Below are 23,475 nucleotides of genomic sequence, written 5' to 3'. Positions count from 1 at the left end.
TTCTGCCTCTTTGAACAGTTAAATTGGCCGTCCTTTATGTGATAATTGTGGATGGTTAAAGTGAAGTGTAGGGGCAATGCTGATCAAAACCATGTCAGTAAGCTTCACTTGTTTAAATGCTGCGTTTGACATTATCTCCTTTAGCTAACAAGATGACCCTTTAGTCTTCACAAAAAAGCAGACAAGGGTTGTTGTGGGAGCAGTGAATGATGTGCTGTGAATATGGAGATTTCCATGGGGAGCCAACAGCAGAAAGGAGGTGTGGCGAGATGATTCTATGAGAAAATTCTCCTGGGTCTTCCGTGGTCCTCATGAGGAAATGAACTCGTTGCTACCCTGCTGTTCCACTTGATAAACCATGGCCATGTTATTGCCGTCCCAAAGAAAATCCAAGTGCATTCAACTGCAAGTGAAAAAAAAAATCCAAGTGCATTCAGAATTCAGAAGAATCCAGGAGAGACTGGTGTTCTCCTTGTAATTTCGTTTCTGATCCAGCATAGAGACTTGGTGCAGCAGAGGTAATAATACAACTGTTCTGCTGCACTGCTCAAACCAAAAAGGAACTAGCAGAAAGTTTGATAGAAATATAACATCAATACAAGGCTTTCAGGCAAAACTTGCCTTAAATTTTTGAGGTGTAGGGTGATATTGTATTTTATTTTTCCTTTTTTCGATTTCTACAGAATTGCCTCGTTGAGACACAGTGTCTCATTTCTAAGAGCGAGCTGTCTACCAAGGGATATAATTCAAAATTGTTGTCTATCAACAATAAAGTGAACTGACAGATTAGGCCAGACTTCTTATTTATCATTACAGCTTTAACTTTTTATCTGTAAAGTTTTGGTCAGTTCTGGCAACTGGAATACCACATTTGCTCTTGTGTTTTTTTTTTTTATCCTTGGAAAGAAGCAATCATTCAGTCCATCTAGAAACGACAAAGTGAATACCAGCACAGAGCTCTAGAGCAGGGATCCCCTACCCTGGTCCTTGAGGACTGCTGTCCTGCAGGTTTTCCAAGTGTTCCTGCTGGAACACAGCTGACTTAGGCTCAGACAAGCTCTGCACATGTCTGCTAAATACCCATTAATTTGAATCAGGTGTGGTGCAGCAGGGACACTTAGAAAACCTGCAGGACACCAGTCCTCGAGGACCAGGGGAGTGGATCCCTGCTCCAGAGCACTCCATATTGCCAAAACATATGCATGCTCTGTACAACAACGGCTGTACCTTGGAACATAAATGGACTAAACCAGAATGATTTGGTATGCCACCATAATGAAGATTGTATTACATTGACTTTTTTGTACGTATGGCTGTTTTTATTTAGGTAATGTCTCAACTTCTACATTAAAATGAAAATGTCTCAACATTTCAAATGCACTTGGAGGTCCCCTTGATGGTGTGGGGGTCCCAAGTGGCCTTCGGCTTATACCTTTGGCTCTGCTGTAGACAAAAATGTTTGGAAAGTGAAAAAAGGCTTTACAGTAAATGTTGTAGATCCCCTTTTGAAACCAACCTAATTTTTTTTAAAATTTAAATTTAGTAAGCTTAGTATTAATATTTACCAAATTTGGGTGGTACACCTAAATGACTTTTGGTGCAAGGAGGTTTTTTTTGCCATGTGCACCTGGCCACATCTACTCAAATTGTATTTCTAACCTTGCACCAGGAGCATATGATATTTTAGCACATTTATTACCCACATGTTTAACTGTGTTACTCATTCCACAGAAGCTTAATCTCTACAAGTTATACTATGTTGTAATGATGCTAATAAGTAATATGCTATTAAAGAGGAAAAGTAAAGGCTTCAGCGCAAATTTTCTAAGTTTATATGCAGGACATTTATACAAGTTTATTTATACAAGTGGGAAATAAAGGTGAGAAATTAGATGTCACATTAGCAACAGATAGTAATTACAGTATGAAGTTAAATGTGTCTGGAATTATATAATTCTAATAAAAATATCTGCAAAAATATATTTGAGCACAGTGTTTGTACTGTACAATATTTCAATAAAGTTTTCCATTTCATTTCTGTACCGTATCATGATAATTTTATTGCTCTTCACACCCACATGCAAAGCCCCATCTCTTGCCCCCAGCATGCAGCTGCAGCATGAAATGGTGCGAGTATCTGTGAGTGGGGGGGGGGGGGGGGGGGGGGTTCATTTACTCTCTCTGATGAGACACAGCTTATGATTTGCCACAGAATTTATTTTTTTTCATCCCTAATGAAACGGTTGTTTTGCACAGATAACAAGCTGAGTCAACACTGAATGAATATCCTCCAAACAGTCCAGCCGACTTTCATAAAACCTGAAGTAATTGCACATAAAGTTATTGTGATACCTTTGAGTAAACTGGTCTTCCTCTTAAATCCTTTCCCCAAATTGTTTCACTTCAGCAGGATATCTTTCTCATTTTGGTGCTGAATGAATCAAGATTTCTGGGGGTCCCGCTTTGTTAATGAAGTTGGGGGGCATCATTAAAACAACTTGTATAACTGCCCAAAGTTATTGTGTAGCATATGTTTGTAGCTTGTACCATGATAAGTGTCCATTTTTCTTGCTTTTGTCAACAAATCAATCACTGTACAATTCTTTAAAATTCATTTTCTGAAAGATCTGTCTGCAGCCACTTGACATTTAAACTTGTGTAACAGGATGAGTCTGTAGAAAATGAAGCAGTCTTTGCCTTAATCATCACGCAGCATAATACCCACTCTCATGTTCTTCCCTGCTGTGATCTGCCAGTCATATCAGGGGGGATATAGTGGTTCTGCTGGGGCAGTGAACTGATGGATTAAGTAGCCTACATCAGAAAAATGTGACTGGGTTGAAGTGGAATGTGTGAAAAGGTGCTGAATTACAACACTGTTCTCTGAAATAATTAGTATAATTTTTCAAGAAAAAGTCCGACTTATGCAGTGATTTTAATGGTGTGAATTCTCTGTAGCTCTGACGTATCTTTTATCTGTGAAGTGCTGGTTGGTTTAATATGATTTAATGACTGATTGGATGCAAACTGCAATTGAGTCAGATTCACATTTAGTGATTATGCAACACTAAATCACAAAGGCTGCAGTGATGGAGGGAATTAGGCATACTATTTTAGTGTTATGTTTATATGATATAGTTAGACTCCTCAGTTTACTGTAAATCTGTAAAAACTCTGACCAATCCTAAAGTTTGGGCAGAATTGAAGTTTTTCATTTCTTATATTTCATAAGCTTCTTCTCCCGGTTCCCCTCCTCCCCCTCCTGCAGCACATATAGCCACACCCTGCGTATAAATAGTGTGTTAGGATGAAAATACAAAGTAGTGAAGAAGAAACTCGGAAGGCAAAGGTGGCTGAGAAAATGCAGGAAGGATTTCCCGACCCGGCTCAGTTTATTTGCCTTCTCCCGCTAAACAGACGAGAAAGAGAAAACCGCTGGTGGAAAAAGCTGCGAATGAAAAAGCCTTGGATCACACAAGGAGTAAAACCAGAGGGGGAGGAGCCAAGACAGGGCACCACTTTCAAATCTTGCTAGCTCCCCAACATTACTTACCCCAACTTTAAGAGGCTCATTGATAATATTGCACTCTAAAAGTGCAGACTAAACCATTACTATGGTCAGCACCGTGAAGCAGTTAACAGTCTTCTGTAGGTTAAAAGGCTCGTATCTCACATGCTCCTAAAATGTTCAAGTGTTCTTGAAGTCTTGAGCAAACTTGTTTACCTTGGCTACAGAGCTGAACGTGATGTGGGTGCCATCAGCTTTGACGATGTGGGGACGTGTATGATAGAGCAGTGAGGGTTTCAGTCCTTTCTTGTATAGCGCCAACCTCATCAACCTGTACTCTCTCCTTTGAGTAACCACTTCACGGCTGTAGTCTTTGTAAATTCTGAACAGCTTGTCCAAATGCCTCAAGGCGCCCTTTTTCCTGCCTGTCAGATCAGCAGCTTCTTGTTTTGATATTGATTAAAAAAAAAAAAAAAAGATTATACCAGTCCTGTTCCGGGTCCTGGTTTTGCAGCGAAGCTGTGGTTTGTGGTTCATCTCTTGTGGAAAGGGGAAAGTGTCCAGCCTGAAAAGCAGCAATGCTGAGGAAAAAAATTGATTTGCTGTCCCACAATCCTCTCTGGTAGACCAATAAGGTGTGCATTATTTCTCGTTTCTCCCCTCCATGTCAGTCAGTTTGGCCCTTAGCTTGCTAATAACGACTTGCAGCGTCTCACAGCTATTCTGCACTGTGGCCAGGCACTAATGACGTGTCTCTGCATAATCTTCAAATGACTTCAGGCATTCATCATTACTATCTGTTGTCTTTTGAACACACATTAAGTTTTCGGTTCAGTTCATTGAAGAAAGATGTTTAATTTTTCTAGTAGGCTGACTTGTGTTCAGCAAGCGAGTCCAACAAGTTGGTTTTGCAAACAGCCACAGCAGTAGCTTCAACCTACGGTCCAGTTTTTTTTTGTATGTTTAGGTGACATGATGGGGTTAAGCATGACCAAAAACTGCCTAAAATATCAAACCAACACCCAGTTCAGAAGGTGGGTTTAAAAATATGAACTCCAGGAGCCAGAGAAAAATGTGTCTACTGTTTGTTGACGGGAAGCAATCTGAAACTGTTTTTTTGTACCTGAGAGATCATATAAAAAATAAAGAAAAAGAAATATCACAGGCAAAAAGTAATGGTCCTAAAACATCAGTAGATCAATATAATCCATTAAATCATTATTGGATGTCATATCATAATTCATATAAAGCTTTTTATAGCCTCCTATTTACTTGAACAAAGATCTTGTTAATTTTTACAGTGGGAAAGTGCAGACTTTAAATCAGTTTTTAAAAACAAGGGGTGAATCTGCACTTTGGTTTGAATTTTTATGATCTAGCTAGTCAGTCTTGTGTTGCCAATTAAAGTAAAATTAAATAACTTCACCTCTGGCCCCCTGATTTCATATATCTATTCACACAGAAAAGCATTAGTCAAACTTGCTTTGCTGCGTAGTTCTTCTTATGTGCTGTGCTCAGAGTCTTTGTAGTGCAACCCTGCCCAAACAAGATTTAAACACATCGTGATCTAATGACACAGTACATCTTCATAATAGGTCGTGTATTGGATGTGGCATGATTGGGTTTTGGTTGTTCACTTACATTACGTATGTTTATCTGACTCAACGACATCATACAATTATAGACAGAAAAACTTCTGTGCAAATAAAAACTGAAAGCATTATAATCTTAAATTTAACCCAAATTTTAAATGTAAAGTGACAAAAATACACTAGACAATCCTGTATGAAAAAATGAGCTTTCTATGGGGATTTAATTAAAGATCCACTCTGCACTGGTGGAAATGAGCAGTCAATACTGCAGCTCCTGGTTGCTGTGTGTGTGTGTGTGTGTATGTATGTATGTATATATATATATATATATATATATATATATATATATATATATATATATATATATACATCTTCCTGCTGTGCTTCCGTAGCCAGAGCTGAAGCACAGCAGAGAGGGGTGGGGGGGAGAGGGCAGGTGACAGGCAAGTTACATGAATTCAATTGTATAAGTCTATAGTAATTGCTCGTAGTGTGTCAACTTGACTTTTTTTCTACTTTTACCATGCAGGTCAACCTAACATGCTGAGATGCGACAACATTGTGCATGTCTCGAGTATGTTGGCAAAATGTGATGACGTGTGCGTCTTTATTTCTATCATCCAGATTTTACCTCTTATAGGAAGTCCTTTTCAGCAGCTTTCCACAGATGTTTGCAGATGACCTGGGGAGCTTGATTACTATCAATATCTAATTAATACCCAATCTTGTCTGGATTTGTCTGTCTTGTTAAGAGGGGTCGGGTAGAGCCTTCCATCTTTTTTTTTTTTTTTTTTTTTTTTTTTCCATCTCTGTTATGTGCTATATTAAAGCTTCTGCAAAAAAAGGCAGGCCTTACTCATGTATTGAGTGTTTTTGCCTGCCTTCAGTGTAGCTTCTCTGGTAAGCCATGACTGTGAAGGGTTTCGTCTTTTTCATTATGTATTATGAGAAACTGCTGAGTTGGCTGATTCCAGACTATCTAAAGTCTCAGTCGACACGCGCAAAAACATCTCTGGTATCAACAGATGAGGGAAGATCGGATACTGCAGGCAGGCAGTGGCTTTTTTGGGGGTGTTGATCAATTTTTTGGCTTGTAGAAACACTGCATCTCTGAGTAGCAATCTCAGTATCATCATTTATCGATGACCAGAATGATCTCACACCCTGATGTGTAATCTCTTTAGATATTGATAATACAGGGACAAGAGTGACTGCTTTGCTTCCTTTTATGACGATGATTAAATCAAATTTGATTTTGTCACCATGGGAAAAAAAAAGGATTAATGTAGTTGGAGGGTTCCCAAACCCCTCTTAACATGTATTGCAAGTTACTGTTTTATGTTTTTGTTGTTTTTTTTTTTTTTTTTTTTTAACTCTACGGTTGTGAAGCACTGGTGGGATGGTGACATGTTTTTAACTTACCTTCTCTCCACTTCCATTGAATTTTTTTTTATGGTTTAATAAAAGCACTTGCATTTGGCATGTTGCTGAGTAAGTCACTGATTTCCTCGCTGAATGAATCATCATATTCTCCATAAACTCCAAACTTTGGAAGAGTTTACTACTCAACAGTGTGTGTGGCGTACCTGCTGACTGGAGCTGACAAGCTTCATCTTAGTCCTTCAGTCAAGCTTTCACTTTAATTTTTAACTTGAATTTGTAGGTTGCATGGTTGTTCACCTCGTCTAAGACACTGCAGTAATTAGTTTGATCATAGCTCCTTTAAAAGTGACATATTTAAGTTGCTTGTGTGACTTAAACACTACAGTTGTTCAAAGTTATGACACTGTTGTCCAAAATTTGGGCGTGGCTATGTTTGTCTGCCTTTGTGTCCCTACTGTTAACATTTGGATATCATCAGATGAAGATGACACCTAAAGCACGACAAGTTATATGGGATTGGAACTCCATATTTTTATGATAGCGATGTATATTTACTATAGACCTTCACTAGTTCTTTCTTTTCCATTAAAGATAAATAGTCATAGATGTAAGAATCTCTCCACCATTTTGTAGATGAGCTCTTGAAATGTGATCAAACCAGGAGACACTCTGCAGTTTGATTCAGAGTTAAGATGATTAAGTTAAGATCTAAAACTAAATTCATGTCAGTTTTCTAAAATCAATATATAACAGGAAATGTCCATAGTAGCTTAAACAACATGCGTACAAGTTTTTTTCTCAGATCACAGGACAGTTTTTTTCATGTCATTTTAAAATAAATTCATTCAGAGAAAAGACTGAATATTTTTTTTTGTTGTTGTTTTTTTTACGATTATGATTATATCATATCTTTTAATCATACTTGCATTTGTGAATCCACCAGAAACTGTGTGGACTGAGGGTTTCCAAAATGCAGTTATTTCTTCTTTCTCTTTGAGAAATAGTAACTTCATTGTTGAAATACCAATCATGAGCTGGGAAATAAAAGTCAAGTGTTTTATGTCACATTAATGTTAATTAATCTGTTGTCCTTTAGTTTTCAAGGCAAATTATTTACAAAATAAGTTACTAACAGCACTGTACAACAGGTCTGTATGAACATTATCTGAACACAAAGGAGAGAAGCAATTATTTATGTCAATGACCATTAGGAAGCTCAGTAACAAACCTAACACCATCTACTCTTTGTTTTTGATTTTCATTTAGTTTCACAATTTGCTTAATTTTATTTTGTTTCAGCTGGAAATGACAGAGGTGTGATCAGATCATGCACAGCTAATAAACACAGCTTCCCTTTGCCGACACAGTTGGAGTAATTACTACAAAACAGACAGCCGAAGACAGCCCAACCCCAGGCTGGTCCTGAGGGGCTGCAGGACGGGGCGAGGAGGGAGGATATCTTCAAGATTAGACAATCAGCCGATGAATGAAGCCAATATGTGGAAGATTTAGAGGGTGGAACGTACTGTCTGGTGGGGGCAAAGGCTGTGTTTGTAGTTTTGAGTGTGCAAGGAAAACAGAAAGAGAAGAAGGAGTGTTTGGTTGCTTTGGTGCATGTTAATCAAGTTATCATGTCCACTTACAGCCCAAGGAACCTGATGACTGACTGCTGCGTGTAACCGATAGTCATGCTGGTGGTGTGGGAGAGCTGATCATGTTATACACAAAGCTTTGACAGTTACCCTCAAATTATTCAGCTGGTGACTAATGACTGTAAGTGTGTTTCAGTGTGTGTGCAGTTGGGAAAGTGGGATTAACATAAATCCATACATACAGGATGTATTTTTGGTTTAGTAATGGAATTCGTGGCTCTAAAGGGTAAATTCACTTTTTTTTATTTGCTTCATTTCCATACCCTCATACACGTGGGACCGTTCAAAGTAGATATTTGTCCTGTTTATTTACAAAGAAATCTCTTCGTAACTCTACTTTGATACTGGATTATCCTGGAAAGAAATCCCTTCATCTTTCAAGATTTTAGGGTTTTATCTATCAAGACTAAATACAATATCTACACTTAGAACAGTTTATGACACTTTTTAAAATGCCATTATTTACTCAATGCAAATCAGACCTGTGCATAATTTGGGGATCAGATGACAATGCGTTGATGATAAGACTTTTAATGTCAGCTACAACAGTGAACAGCGGAGTGGCTCATTCCTGCTTACTGTGATTAGTGACAAAAGTAATGACTCAAAGTCACTGTTTTTGAATGACATTATCTATCATTGACATAACTGTAGATGAAGAACTTTAGTCCAGTGGACTGCTGCACCATCTTGACTCTTTGTCAGTCATTTTTTTTGTAGATTTAATGCTCGGTTTGGTATCATTAATTAGTCACATGGCCCAGACAGTCTTTTGATGCTAGAATATTTGGATGCACAGAGAAATTCACTGTTGACCTAATAGTTGGAAGGTGACCTAACAGGGACAAGTCCAGTGGCCTAATGAAAAAAATCTGAATTACCAGTCATCCACCACTTTGATTGACAGTTTGCATGAAGTGTTTGTTCTAAAAATGCTTTGTTTGGTTACATTAAACTACGGATGCACCGATCCACTTTTTGCAAGTTCCGATCCAAATCCTGTTCCGATCCTATATATCCGAATATACCAAATATATATGTATATATATATACATGTGTGTGTGTGTGTATATATATGTATATATATATATATATATATAATGAAGGATACTGTAAAATGAAGTCTTTTCTATGCTGTTCATGGCACATACCTAAACTGTGTTTTAGATTTATTAAGTGATATCAACATTGATATACTCTTACCTGATACATGATGAGGCTGTACACATATGCACACACAGCAGCAGGATTTATAATGTTAATTCGCATCCAGTTAGCTTGCCATTATAAGCACATTATCTTTTATAAACACATACAATTGACACAGCAACCAGCTTCTGTCACATGTTCAAACAGGATAGTGGTACTTAACACCTGTAACGTTAACTAGAAAAATGTCAGCTAACTCCTACCTCAACACACCTAAGTTTGAGTGCAGGAGCAATCAGGAAAACTGGTAATCATAAAATTGTGTTGGTATGAAGTAGAAGTTAAGCATTGTGCAACAAATCCTGGTTAAAGTCAGACACTTACACTACTATCGCAGTTCAACAGCTCAGGCAGCACATCAATCAGCAGAGAGCGCTAAGATTTCTCCCTGCCTGAGTCGGGAAGGTAGGACAATAGATCAATAGATCAAACCATTACAACAGCGGGGGTGGAGGGGGATTGAAATATTATTACTTAAACCAGGTAGTAATAGGTTCTACAATTTTATAGTTTGTTTGGTTTGTTTTTATTTTAAAAATCACACTAACTAAAAGAAAAAACAACCCAGATTTTAGGGATGCTTTGCTTCAGCGTAGCTGTGCTTCAGCACCCCCCAAAATAGGCTAAAACCGCCTATGATACTAACATACCCTGCCGTACTTACAGATCCTCTTCTGTCACTCAACTCATCCTCCCCACCTGCTCGCTTGTCCAGCATGAGGTTGAGAGCCTTCAGCTGCTCAGCCCATGCATCTTAAATAAAACATTCAAAAACGCCTGATGTAAAACATTTACAGTCTCTCACCTCCTTCAAATCGTATCTTAAAATACATATTTTTTGACAGGCATATTCCCTTCAGCTCTGGGACTGGAATGTCATCACTGTTGCATTTAATTTTACTATTGTTTTATTATGTTATTGTGTCTTTACCACTTTTCCTGTATTGTTTTATTCCTCTTTTTTATGATGACCATGGGTGTCTGAAAAGGCACCTATAATTGAAATGTTTTATTATTATTAACAACAACGATGATGATAATAATAATAATAATATTTTTTATTAATAATAATAATAATAATAATAATAATAATAATAATAATAATATTATTAATATTAATATTGTTGTTGTTATTATTAGTTCCATGTTGCTGGGGAGCAGCGTTTACTTTTGTAGGAGCACATCCCCACCAGTCTTTTGGTTCAAATCCAAATGTGTTTGCTTGGAAAGTCTGTTTATTTGGTTATTGTGAATGGCACGAACAAACTCCGATTCAAAAAGCCGACTTTGTCCGCCTACAAATGTGGGTCTAGATCTGCTCCAAGCCAACCAAATACAACAAGCAGACTACAAAATAAAGTGCATTGTGGGTTCAGCGCATAACATTGATGGTAGGCGGGACAAATAGCTCTGAATAAGATGTGGAAGTATTTGGTACAAATTCTGATAAGAAGCTGATTAACCGAAGACTGTTAGGATCTGATACAGCTTCATCTTTAGCTTTTATGCATTAGAAACCAAAGTTTTTCTTCATTATCTAAGTTTTTTTTTTTTGTTGTTTTTTTTAATTTTTATTGTTGTCTCTTCTCCTTCAGTAATTTTTAGATTACTGAAGGAGAAGAAGGATAATGTTTACCACCCTTCTTGTGGAGGGTGTTAAACATTATTTAAAAGATCCAGGTTACTTGAGACGTGCATCGTGAACAGGAATCTCTCTGGAAAAAATATTGTACCCTCCAATTGAACCATGTCCCCAGTCTGACCAAGTCTACCGGACTATCCTGGTGTGACTCTACCCACATCTGAATACTCAAAATAAGCATAATGGCTTCAGTAATTTGTTTAAATAATAACATTAAGAAAACTATCTTTATTGTTGACGCTTTCTTTTAATATACTATGTCTGACAATGGATGCTGTCCACTTTGGCTTCATTACTCCAAAAGACATTGGTGACGTGACGAAAAGGCATCTGTCCTTAATTTGTTTTACACTGTCATAAAAATGCTGGCAAGGCACTTGAGAAAAATAAAAAGTGTAACACTAATTTTATTAACAAGCTGATATGCTCTGACACACACACTTTTTTTTCGCCACTATTTCTGTCAGATGTATTGCGTAGCTTGGTTTGGACAGACACTGCCAAAACAAACTTCTCCTCCACTATTTTTTGAGGTAACAAGGGTGACATGTTCTGTCCGTACCACTGTTTACAGAAAAACCTGCGATACCAGCTGCATTTTCTGAAAAGTTCAGCAATATTTTACTCGAAGCGCTCGCAGAGGCTGCACAAAAAAGAGCAGAGCGCTGAAAAAAATGCTTTGTGCATCACTTTCTTTCCATCTAGGCAGCTCTTTTTATTGTGTCCTCATTTTGGACAGCTGAAAAAAAATGCTATGTAGACTCAAAGCATTTTGAGCAACAATATTTAACAATGATGACATGGGGACTGAATGGGGTCTACAGAAAGCCCTTCAATCCAGAGACGCAGGTTTGAGTTCAGAGTTCAAATGATGAAGACCTTCATTTAATCCTCTGGTGATAGGGGTTTAGGTATGTAACTTGTTGTAAAGGTTTACTATAGAAGGAGCATTGTATTTTTTAATATGTAAGTTAAAGGCATTACAGAATATTTACCCAGTTTTGCCTTTTTTGTTGAACATGTCCTGCCTAGCATTAAAGCAAGCAGAATAATGGTCTGATTGCTGTGTTGTGCTGAGCAAGTTTGTTTATATATATATATATGTATATGTATATATATATATATATATATATATATATATATGTATATATATATGTATATACACTATTCACAAAAAGTTAGGGATATTTAGCTTTTGGGTGAAATTTCACAACAAGCCTAAAATGCATTCAAACCTGTACAGGTGAACTTAATGTGATCTTCTCTAAGCTTTTAAATGCACATGTCCAACTGTTAAATGTTTCAATAAATTTTGCACAAGTTGCTGTTCTCTAACAAGGAGCTTAACGGCAAAAATCACGGCAGGTGTGTGATCCTTGAATTGACCAATAAATGTCCTGGTTCAATTAGAGCTGGTGTTTAAACAGTTGTCCTCATCATGCTGTTCACATTTTGACACCATGAGACCAAGACGACACCTAACAATGGAACAACAGTCCCTTGCCATTGCGATGCTTCAAACAGGACGTTCTCAGACAGAAGTGGCCACTGAGCTTGGAGTGTCACAGAGTGTCATCAGCAGGTTGCAACAGAGATATGGAGAGACTGGAAGAGTCACAGAAAGGCCTAGAAGTGGACGTCCTTTGGCCACATCCCGTGCTGATGACCGCTACATTGTGAACACTGCCCTGAGAAACCGGATGATGAATGCCACTCAACTCCAGGCACGTTTAAGAGAGGTGAGAGGCACCCAAGTGTCATGTCAGACCATTCAAAACCGTTTCCATCAGCGTGGTCTGCGTGCTAGATGACCTGCACGGGTACCTGACCACACCACCAGGCACAGGCATCATCGTCTTGCATGGGCCAGGGAGCATTTACGCTGGACGAGGAACCAGTGGGCCTCAGTGCTGTTCTCTGATGAAAGTTGATTCACACTGAGCAGAAATGATGGCCGGCAACGATGTTGGAGACGTCAGGGAGAGCGCAATGCATCAGCCACTGTTGTCACCAGGCGAGCTTTTGGTGGTGGCGGTGTTACGGTGTGGGCAGGGGTGTCCACTTGGTACAGAACTGCCCTACACTTTGTGAATGGTACAGTGACAAGCCCATACTACCTGAATAACATCATTAATCCAGTGATTGTGCCCCTACATGAACAGCACAGGCCTAATTTCATCTTCATGGACGACAATGCTCCTGCTCATCGAGGCCGCATCATCAGGGAACGGCTGTTGGAGACTGGTGTACCTCAAATGGAATGGCCTGCACTTTCTCCAGACCTGAATCCCATTGAAAACCTGTGGGATCAGCTGAGCCGTCGTGTAGAGGCTCGAGACCCTGCACCCCAGAACCTCAATGACCTGAGGGCTGCCCTTCAAGAAGAGTGGGATGCCATGCATGAGACGTCGTTGTCAAGCTGTAATTGATGCTCAAGGGCACATGACGAGATATTGAGACGTTCAAATTTTTTGTTGTGGTGTAACTACCATTGTTGTTATCTTTTGTGTTGAATGAATTTTTTGAGATGAGGAAATCAGACTTAAATGTCTTACTTTTATGATATTATATCACTGTAGCATGAACATATTGCATTTTCCATAAATTTCACCTGAAAGCCAAATATATATATATATATATATATATATATATATATATATATATATATATATATATATATATATATATATATATATATATATATATATATATATATATATATATATACATATATGAGGGGTGACAGGAAGCACGTCCAGAGCCTCAAGAGCCCAGTTTTGCTTGAATTAAACACTGTGGCTTCTAACACAGTCACTGGCTGATAAGGATGATGCCCCCTGCTTTTCATGCTAAGATGATGGCTGGGGCCATACTTGTTGCTGCTGCGCAGGACAGAAATAATGATGAAAATTAAAGAAGAATTGTGAGTGGTGCATATAAGCCTGGCAGATAAAAAGCTTCCCTTCTGAGTATTAACTGGTAGTGCTGATCCGGTCAGGTGACATTGCCTCTCCTACGCTCTCCTCTTCCGCATGATCTCCTCTGCTCTTGCCTGCCTGTTTACTTTAGGTCTGGATCCTTTCCAGTGGCATCTCTCTCCATCTCTCCCAACTCGTCTTTACCTAAGTTGGAACATTACACCTTTCTCTCTCTTTTTTTTTTTTTTTGTCCAGTAATGACTTCTTTGTGCGCATGATTCAAACAGAACAGATACAGAGTTCACCTTAACCTGAGAAATGGCTTTGTAAAAAGGAATAAATGGCATATGATGGCCTCAGGTACAAGCGACAAGGAGCCCTCTTGAGATGATCGGTTGCTACAATACTGTTTCTTTAGTTAAGGACAGGTAAATAAGACAAATTGACATTTTATTGCTGATTAGAGCCACAGCTTTAGAGATTGTGAGGTGCAGTTGACTTTAACCAGCAAATACTAAAGATATTCCTACGTAGATCCTTGTTTGCATGTCTAGGTAGATGCCATGCTGTACATGTGGATGGATATAAGCTAAAAATGCAGATGATAAATAAACAGCAAAGAAAAGTAACTGAATTTAATTTGCTGGTACTTGTTGTTTTTGATTTACACTTGAAATTCTGTGAGATTTTCTGATACGTTTGTGAAGTTTTGACATTCTCAAGTAGAAAAGAGTCTTGACGATAGCCATATACAAAGGGCACCGGCATAGGGTGTTCTCTTTCACCAGAGGTTGAACTCCACGCTTACCTTTTCTCAGCACTTATTTCAAGGTTATCTCTTCTATTCACCCCTTTTCTTCCAATTTAAAATACTTACTCTCTGTCTACAAGTCTGCCACCCATGCATGACTTCAGAACTTTGAATTTTTTTTGTCTTGTCTCTCACTTCTACTTTCCATTTAGGGAGTGTGTTTAATTTTCAGGGTAGCAAGCAGTATCAGTGAGGGTATTGTGCCTGTCATTGTTCCAGGAGGGAGTCCTTGGGTCCTTCCAAGGACGCAGTTTGTTTCTTGGCTGGCTGACAGCTTGTCCATTACTAAGACCAAACTAAACTGCCTGAGGTGCACAGATATCCCCCTGCAACATCAGATCTACACAGATATGAGCTGCATGTCTCAGTGCCTTGTGTCACCTGTTGGCCTTGTAATAGGCTGCTGGTGGGTGCAGAGATTCAAATTATTCACCCCTCTCTGGATCCTGTTGTGCTGATGAGGTTCTATCTGTAATACAGAGTTAAAGACTTCTTATTTGATACTGCTGACCCAAATCTGAACACAAAACTTCCTATAATCACCTGTCATGCATGATATATGTGTGTATTAAACAGGATTTATGCTGTTTAGCTCCTAATTACCATAGAATATCAAATTGCCAGATATGGTTTCCTCTTTGTGTTGTAAAAAAGAGCAATTTAGTGTGTTTGTTGGGATCTGCTTCTTACTATACAGAATTCTTTCCTTTTTATCACCTCAAGATGGTGAAGCTTGCGACATGCTGGAAGCAAAGCACTCCAGAACATATGCAGTCAATAAATGCTGGCACAATTGAGTTTTGTAGCTCGAATGCAGATGTAGCCTCACTTGCTGCCATTTTCAAGCAGTCCTCAGGAGTTGTCCATCTGTCTTTGCAGCTTGTCATTGCTTACTTCATGATTCCAGATCAAGCCTCTGCATCTGAGTATGCCTTGGGGAAATGTGGAGCTCACCGACCCGCAGCCCTCTTTTAAAAAACTGCACAACATTCCTCTAAAAAACTTGGAAACCCCACGGTGCTTTAGAGACTTGCTTTCCCAATAATCAACCAAATAACCACCTTCATTTATAGACCTGCTGTTGATAGGTAAGCTAAATTACCCACAGGACCTAGTGAGCAATAGTTACAGCTTTTACACAGTAACTTCATTAGTGGGTTGAAACAGTTAGACACAGACTACTGAATTATTTTACAGTTTTAAGGAGCGGCCCCCAACTAAACTTATTGCATTTGCACTGTAGTGCAAATTTATTAAGCATATGAATGCATTTCTTGGCATGTGTAATAATTTCCTTCAGCTCTTCCAGACAGGTCACTCTGTTCTTACAGGAGACCTTCAGTTTGTAGGAAAACATGCCTGTTTGTCTATTCACATGCAGTTTGCAGTCAGAGCCGCAGGGGCTGGGCAGGAATGTCCCCCTTGTACAATTACCTGATTAGTTTTCTGAGCACACGTAGCACAGCCAAGGCTAGCCAGCTATAATACACACAAAAACTGTTCTTCTTTTATACCCACCCCCCTCCCCGTTCCCTTAAAACACACACATAAGCAGATACATGTCCACTAGAGTAAATGCATACCAGCAAACCAAGCATATGGCTACGCATTTCTGTTTAGTGTACAGCTTGTCGCACACACAAATACTCACACACACATGCTCACTTTAGCCATGTATTACTGCCAATTCACTGCAGTCCGCTAATGGCTTCTTTGCTTCTCTGCAGCATTCAGCCTCAGCTGCACCAACTAGCTTTAAATGGTCGAACAGAGTTCAGTCTCGTAACATGTCACTCCTGCACACACAACTACTCCCACAAAGCAAGACGTGTGCTCATTTCACTTCATCCATCTGCTGAGAAAGGGCAGATGATTCTCATTGAGCTGCTTTGTTTTTTTCTCTATTTGTTTTGAAATGGAACCAAAAAAAAAAAAAATAGTCTTTACATTGTACTATACATGCATGGTCCTCCACAGTGCAATGTCTAGGTTGATTTGTGTAAAAGTGTGTGTGTATGAGTAGGTGTAGCACTGAAGTAAGATGTGATTAGATAGGACATGATTACCCATTTGCTGTTGAATTCCCATCCTGTATATGATGGATTATAAATTGGTATGCAAAGTGAAAGATGGCCTATGCCACCAACACCTGCCACTGTTACTCTTTGTGTTCTTTCCTTCCTTTTTCAAGCCTCTAAAACTTTCTTACCTCTGTGGCTGCTTTACCTTATCACTACAACATATCTACTATCTCTAGCATCACAGCAGCTCGTCTCCACACAATGAAATTATCCCAGAGTGGAATTACAGGTTCCCGTGGAGACGACTCCTGACTTTTGATCTGCTCCATTTGTCTGTTCATCCGTCAGGATCAATTTATCAGATACTGCTTCCTTAACTGAAGCTCCAGAGCACCACTGATTAACTAAATGTTGCAAGTTTTATTCACTTATACAAAGTTGTGCATTGACATCTGAATTTAAACAAGCTAGCTGATATATTAATTGACACAGAGGGGAACTGCTAGCATCCATTGGGGAATGCTATTATCTCGTTTGCCCTGACTTTTTGTTTTTCAAGATGTTGACACTGAGCTTTGAAAATGAATGGATGTACAAAGGAGACTATGGGATTATGCCCACTACGTTTGCCTGCTTTCTGTTTAAGTCACAAAACAAATCCTGTAATGCAAAGCTGGGTTTGTTTTTGTGGATCACCATGCTAGAAAGTCCACTGTCCTGGTTTCACTCTCATTTCTTCTGATAGGGCTTCTTTCATCTGATGTTTCTGTGCTTTACTCTGCTTCTGTAGGAGTTGATGACCAAATTGATAACTGAGACTCCAGACCATCCAATCCCTTTTCTCATTGATCACCTGCAGACCAAGCAAGACAGCCATGGAAAGCTACACAGAGCTCTCTCTGGCTCAGCAGCACTATGGGCACAGAGCTCCCCAGGTTTGTGCACACACGCACACACACCCAGTCATGCATTAGGTACAATGGAAAGTTTTCAGACTCCATTTTCTACGCTACGTTATGCTTCAGACTCAACTTAAATGGATTTTGATTTACTTTTCTCTAATAAATCTGCACATAATCCTGCACGGTGAAAAACAAAGAGGAGTGTTTTGTTAATTAAATTCAAATAAAAAGGTTGAAATATCCCCATGACACAGGTAAATCTGTAGTTCTTAAGATGCTTTTAAAATCTGTGCAGAAGGGGCACACAGCTCTAATAAGGGCTAACAGTTTAACATATAAACAACAGACATGATAAGGAGGCTGTGTTATCAATTTCTGCAGTTACTGGTCACACTTGTTCTTCACAGCAGGAAGTTTTTTTTGGGTTTTTTTTTTGCATTTTTTACAGTAAATAACATCTGTAGTACATAAGAGGCAAGAAGTGTTTGTAAAGCAACATGAAGTTCAGCAGAGGAGAATGAAACTTTAACTCTTACTGCCTTTCTCACATTTGCTCACCTGCAGTAAATTCTTCTAAACGCTTGCTCCTATATTTGCATATTCTCTCACCCTATCGAATATTGAACAGTTTACCTGGAGACCTGGGTAGGGTTTTCCACAATAAGCTGCTGTAAGCAGTAGCATTCTGACACGTCAACAGCTCTACTTTTCAACACTGCAGGGCTGCAGTTAAAGTCTGAAAATGGAGTAAAAACTGAGCCACAGGTTGGGAAACTTATCCAAAGTCCTGCAAGATAATACATCAAGACTATCTGGGAAAAAGATCAAGGAAATTTTTTGCAGAATAAGCTGCAGTGCAGCATCCATTATTCTAAAATTGAAGGTGCTTAGAACCATCACTAGACTTCCTGGATCTGACGTTCCAGCTGGCTGCCAAACAGAGTTATCAGAGATGCAGAGCTTCAGTCAGACAAGTAAGGATAGATGAGGGTAGAGAAAAGCAGATATAGAAATACAGCAAATCTGGAGTGTCACAGGCTGGGGAAAAAGTTTACACATAAACAAGGCAACAACTTAAAGTACTCTGCCAAGAAAGCATCGGCAGAGTTTCAGGAACACTCAGTGAAATTCTGGACCAGAACCAAGTAGAGCATCGTGTGTGTGATCTGAAAATAGTAGTGCACTCACACACTGCGGAGAGATACGGTAAAATTTCTGTTAGAAGGATGTGCAAAGCTTGTAGGACTCTTTCCATGCTGACTTGCAGTTGCCATCGCTGCCAAAGGATCTTTTATGAAACACTAAGCTGATTACTTTTTGAATTTGATAGAAAAGAAAAAGAAGAGACCAAGTAAAACCTTGAAATGTGTAAAGTGGGGTCTAAAAAGTTTCCATATAAACAGTAACTAAATGCTTGTTAGAATTGGTATACCTGCATCGGAAATAAGATTTACATAAAACTGGATTTGTGGTTCATATATTTAACCATTCTGAACATAAGTTGTCACTCTGTGTCCTACCAGAAAACAAAAACACTCGAAGAGAGTACAGCAACTTCGAGAAGCCATGGCAAATTCACCCCAAGAAACCTAAGAAATCCAAAAGTGACCTGGCTGTTTCAAGCATCTCCCCGCCGTCTCCAGAGTCCAAATCCTGTAAGTTAAATTTCTGATGTGACGGCAAAGTGTTTTACTTCCTAATTGTTTCCCATTCATCTTGATCAAAATGACATTTTCAAACTCGTTCAAGCCACTGTTCTGTGCAGTTTTGATACCTGTTGTATCACTTGTATCCCCAATTACATGCTCCATTGACTTTAATCTCCATTTTTAATTAGATATAATTATATGTAATTAAAGTTAGTCACAGTATATAGCCCAGTCTCCTCCTTACAGCCTCACATAGCTCTGCAGATGAGTTCATTATGAAGTGCCATTTCTCATACCCTTCCTACTGCACTGCTACACATTCTAGTAAATTATTCACCAACTTCCTGCATGCACGTAGAAAATATGTGCAAAGTTGGAAACTTTCAGTTTAAGCTTGAAATAAATGACCACATCTGTTACGTTAGAATGAAGCATGAGACTGAGGCAATGAGGATGGGTCAAATAGAGAAGAAGCAGAGCCACAGATTGCTTCAATAATTTAACACCGTGCTCTGTCACTGCCAGACCAAGTCTATTTTAAGCTGTGGTTGGAGCATTTCTCACAATCAGAGGAAACTGCTGTGGAAATGAGTGCATAAAGTTAGCAAAATGACAACAAGAGGAAGAGCCTGAGAAGCATACTAAGGTGTATTTAAATTTTGAGCATTACCAATGTTCCTTCTGTCCTTTCAGACCGCAAGAAGCCTTCGAAGCTGAAGTCGCATTGCATTAAAAATAAATGCATAAGTGTTTTGGTTTGCAGAGCTCATAAAAGTTTGAAATCAAAGGTGCTTCACATTGTTATCGTGCAGCATTGAACAAAAGCTGTCGAAACATTAAAAAGCTGCATTTTAAACCAGAATTCCTCAGTATGAACGCTGTGTTAATACAAGACTAAACGGGTTGTTGCTTCACTTCTGCTTAACTAATGCTTTCAAAGGGCAAATCTGGTGGGAAATTAGTTTTTAACCTCTATAATCTAAGCTGTTAAGATACAGTGCAGATACAGTCCTAATGCAATACAACACAACGAGGTGAGCAGAGGATTGAAGTAATGAGAGATTTTTTTTTTTTTTCCTCTGGCAGTGACATTTGCTCTGTGTTTACTGTTGTTATAGCACCAAGCGGCTTAGTCAGGGTACACAGTGGAGTGGAGGAAAGCAGACTATAGTAGCAATGCTGTCAAATATTCACCATTCATTTAATATGTGTGTTGTTTGAGCAGACAGAAGGGCAATTCTCGCTTCCTGCACCGGTCAGCAGACATACGGGCTTGATTTACACATGCATACATTTTTTTTTCTAACATCTTTTATGCTGTTTTGTGGTGTCTGTCTGAGGAGTGAGAAACAGTCAGCAGACAACCAGTACGTGTTTGGCATCTTTACATAACCCAGTGGTTTTTCATGTTGATTCAAATTCAGCATAAGTGTGTTAGATATGGATAAACTACAAGTAATCCCTCTCATATGAAAGACTGCTGCTCTTGGCCTTTTATAAATAATGCCTGAATCCAACAGTCTGTGAAGTAACCATTGTTTAGTTGCAGAGGGGGCCTGCAAGAGGACACTGGCAGGATGTCAGTACAGTATGTGGGTCATTTCCTGCTCCTGTTTGACTTGTTTTGTTAATCAAACAGACTGACAGAAACCGTCCCCTGGCCTCAGATCAGTAAGCTCTGGGCCACTGAAAGTAGCTTTTTTTTTTTTTTTTTTCTTTTGCCAGTGCTTCATTTTACTCCATCCAGCTATGAATTATTCAGTCTCACAGTCAGACAAATAGTGCAACAAGATGCATTATCTAATTCAATGTTATTTTATGTTCTTTTAGGAAATATCTGCCAAGTAGATCTGTTTGAAATTGTTGACATAAATTGTTTGGGTTGGTGATGTCTAGTGCCGCGATCCATTGAGTACCCGTCCTGGGATTGGAGGGAGAGCCGGGACTTTGATGAGCTCAACCATATCCTGCAGGAGAGCAAGAAGCTCGGCAAGGCCCTGGAGAGCCTGTCACGTAGTGAGTGGCTGCACATGTACATTATTCTGAGCAGAGTTTCCCACACCAAGTGCTGCTTGAAAGTTTGTGAATCACTTAAAGCCTTTAGTTTTCTGCATAAAGGTGACATAAAACATCATCAAACTTTAGTGTAAACTTTAAAAAATAATAATGAGACCAATAAACACATTAAAACATATCCTGTTTCATAGGGGGGGCTCGAACTTTTTGTGTGGAGTTTGCATGTTCTCCCCATCTACGTGTGGGTTCTCGCCGAGTACTCCGGCTTCCGCACACTGCTCAGAGACATGCATGCTAGGTTAATTGGTTCACCTAAATAGTCTAAAATTGGAGTGAATGTGAGCGTGAATGGTTGTTTGTCTCTTTGTGTTGGACTGGCAACCTGTCCAGGGTGTACCCTGCCTCTTCCCCAAAGGGTGCTGGGATAGGCTCCAGCTCCCTCATGACCCTTGATCGGATTAAGCGTTTCAGATGATGAATGAAGGAATATGAGCTAAACAGGCTGCGGTCATGATATAACGAGCCACTCAATAAAATAAGTTATAAAAATTAGAAGAATCCTCTTTATGTCTGAAACAGTGGTTTTTATATGTTAAATTTAACCTTGAAAGTGATATGACTAATAAATTACAACTCAGCTTTTCACAGCAACACAAATAAAAGTGAAACAAACCAAATATCAACAGCTCAGAAATGGGGCTTTTTCGTACCTACTTATCAATGCAAAATAATGAGAGATAAGAGAACTGATGGCCAGTCTTCTGGATCAATGTGTTTTACCACACAGCAGAGGATTTAGGATGAAGATGTTCCTGCTGCTGACTGGTCAGGAATTAATTAGTGTGTAAACTGTTATTTTCTTGGTCAGGATGAGGTCCTGAAGAACATGCATGTCCTGAGGCTGAAGACCCCTCTGCTGGACGTTCAGAGATCTAAAATATTTCACAAATGCAAAGCCATAGCTCCTTAAGTTGTCAAACAAAACAGATCACTGACACATATACTAACTTTGTATTTGCAGAGAGGTTTACCTCTCTTTAACTCATCCATTTTTGCATTAAACATTGTAACATGTTATCGTGGTAAAGTTGACTCACTGCGAGACACTGGAGTCTTTTGACTTAATTATACCTCAAAAACCCAAAGCACAGCTGATCATTTTGTTTGTCTTATATCCTACATTTAATTTTAGGCAGATAAATACAAAAATAACACAAGTAAATTTCAACCATTTTATGCATGAATTACTGAGAAACAGTCATTTTTTTAAATACAATTTTTTAAATACAATATATTTTAACAAATGTATTCAGTGATGCTTTTTACATTTATTAATAATATTTAACTTATAATATTTAACTTAGAATTAATGTAATTTATTTCAGTAATTGTTTGCTATTGCTAAACAGAAATAAATTAACCTTTATTGTCATTGAACTAACTTCCCAGCACAACAAATTTTCTTCCAGTACAACCAGTTCAAGACAGAATCAGGCAGACTGAGGCAGCAACCATGAAACAGGTAGAAGAAACGTTTTGGGTAATATTCACGTAGATGTTTTAAAACCATCCTAAAGGTACCCAAACTTTTAATCACTGCTGCGAAATTAAAGCCACAAACTTGCTGTAATGAACTCCGCAAATCTTAAAACCAGCCAAATAAAGAAGTTAATGGTAAAAGCTTTCTAATATCTAATCTTATGGTTTCTGCTGTTTCTGCTGTTGTAACAACCATCTTTTTTCCTCTGCAGGCATCGCCATCTCGGATGAGCTTGACCAGGTAGGCACATATCAAATACTTTGAAATCTCTGAGTTATTGATATGTAATAAAGTTTAGGTTGAAAGGAAACAGTTCTCTCACTCCTTCGTCTAATAGCTGAGTTTCAGCACTGCTCTTTTTTTTTTCCTGATGATCAAGCGCCATCTCATGAATGTGATACTTAAGTTAACTTGTCCTTAGTATCTTTATCTTTCTCTTATTACTTTTTCTGAGCAAAGTCTCTTGTCCTTGCCTGGTCCCAATTCTTTTCTCAGACAATAGTGCAGCTGCTGCCCAGGCTGGAGATGCAGCGATGGATCTGGAGAGAGACCCAGCATGTGTTTTGATAGGGAATTCACAATTATCTTAATATAACAACATGTCCAGCATCCTGTATTTTGGGGGGGACAGC

General features: G+C 38.8%; 1 protein-coding gene across 1 annotated transcript in view; it reads left to right on the top strand.

Annotated features, from left to right (window-relative positions):
• Positions 1-23,475, top strand: part of cUnh8orf34 (chromosome Un C8orf34 homolog) — a gene marked incomplete at both ends in the record, with an annotated part of 65,824 nt that overhangs the window by 1,070 nt on the left and 41,279 nt on the right. The window contains 4 exon segments of the mRNA XM_079259634.1: positions 17,527-17,671; positions 19,162-19,293; positions 21,184-21,303; positions 23,055-23,083. Of these exon segments, the coding sequence (XP_079115760.1) occupies positions 17,527-17,671; positions 19,162-19,293; positions 21,184-21,303; positions 23,055-23,083 (426 nt within the window).

Source organism: Telmatherina bonti (assembly GCF_933228915.1).
Source record: "Telmatherina bonti genome assembly, chromosome: 20".
NCBI lineage: Eukaryota > Metazoa > Chordata > Actinopteri > Atheriniformes > Telmatherinidae > Telmatherina > Telmatherina bonti.
Note: the sequence above shows the minus strand (reverse complement) of the source record. Positions and strands in the feature narration are given on the sequence as shown.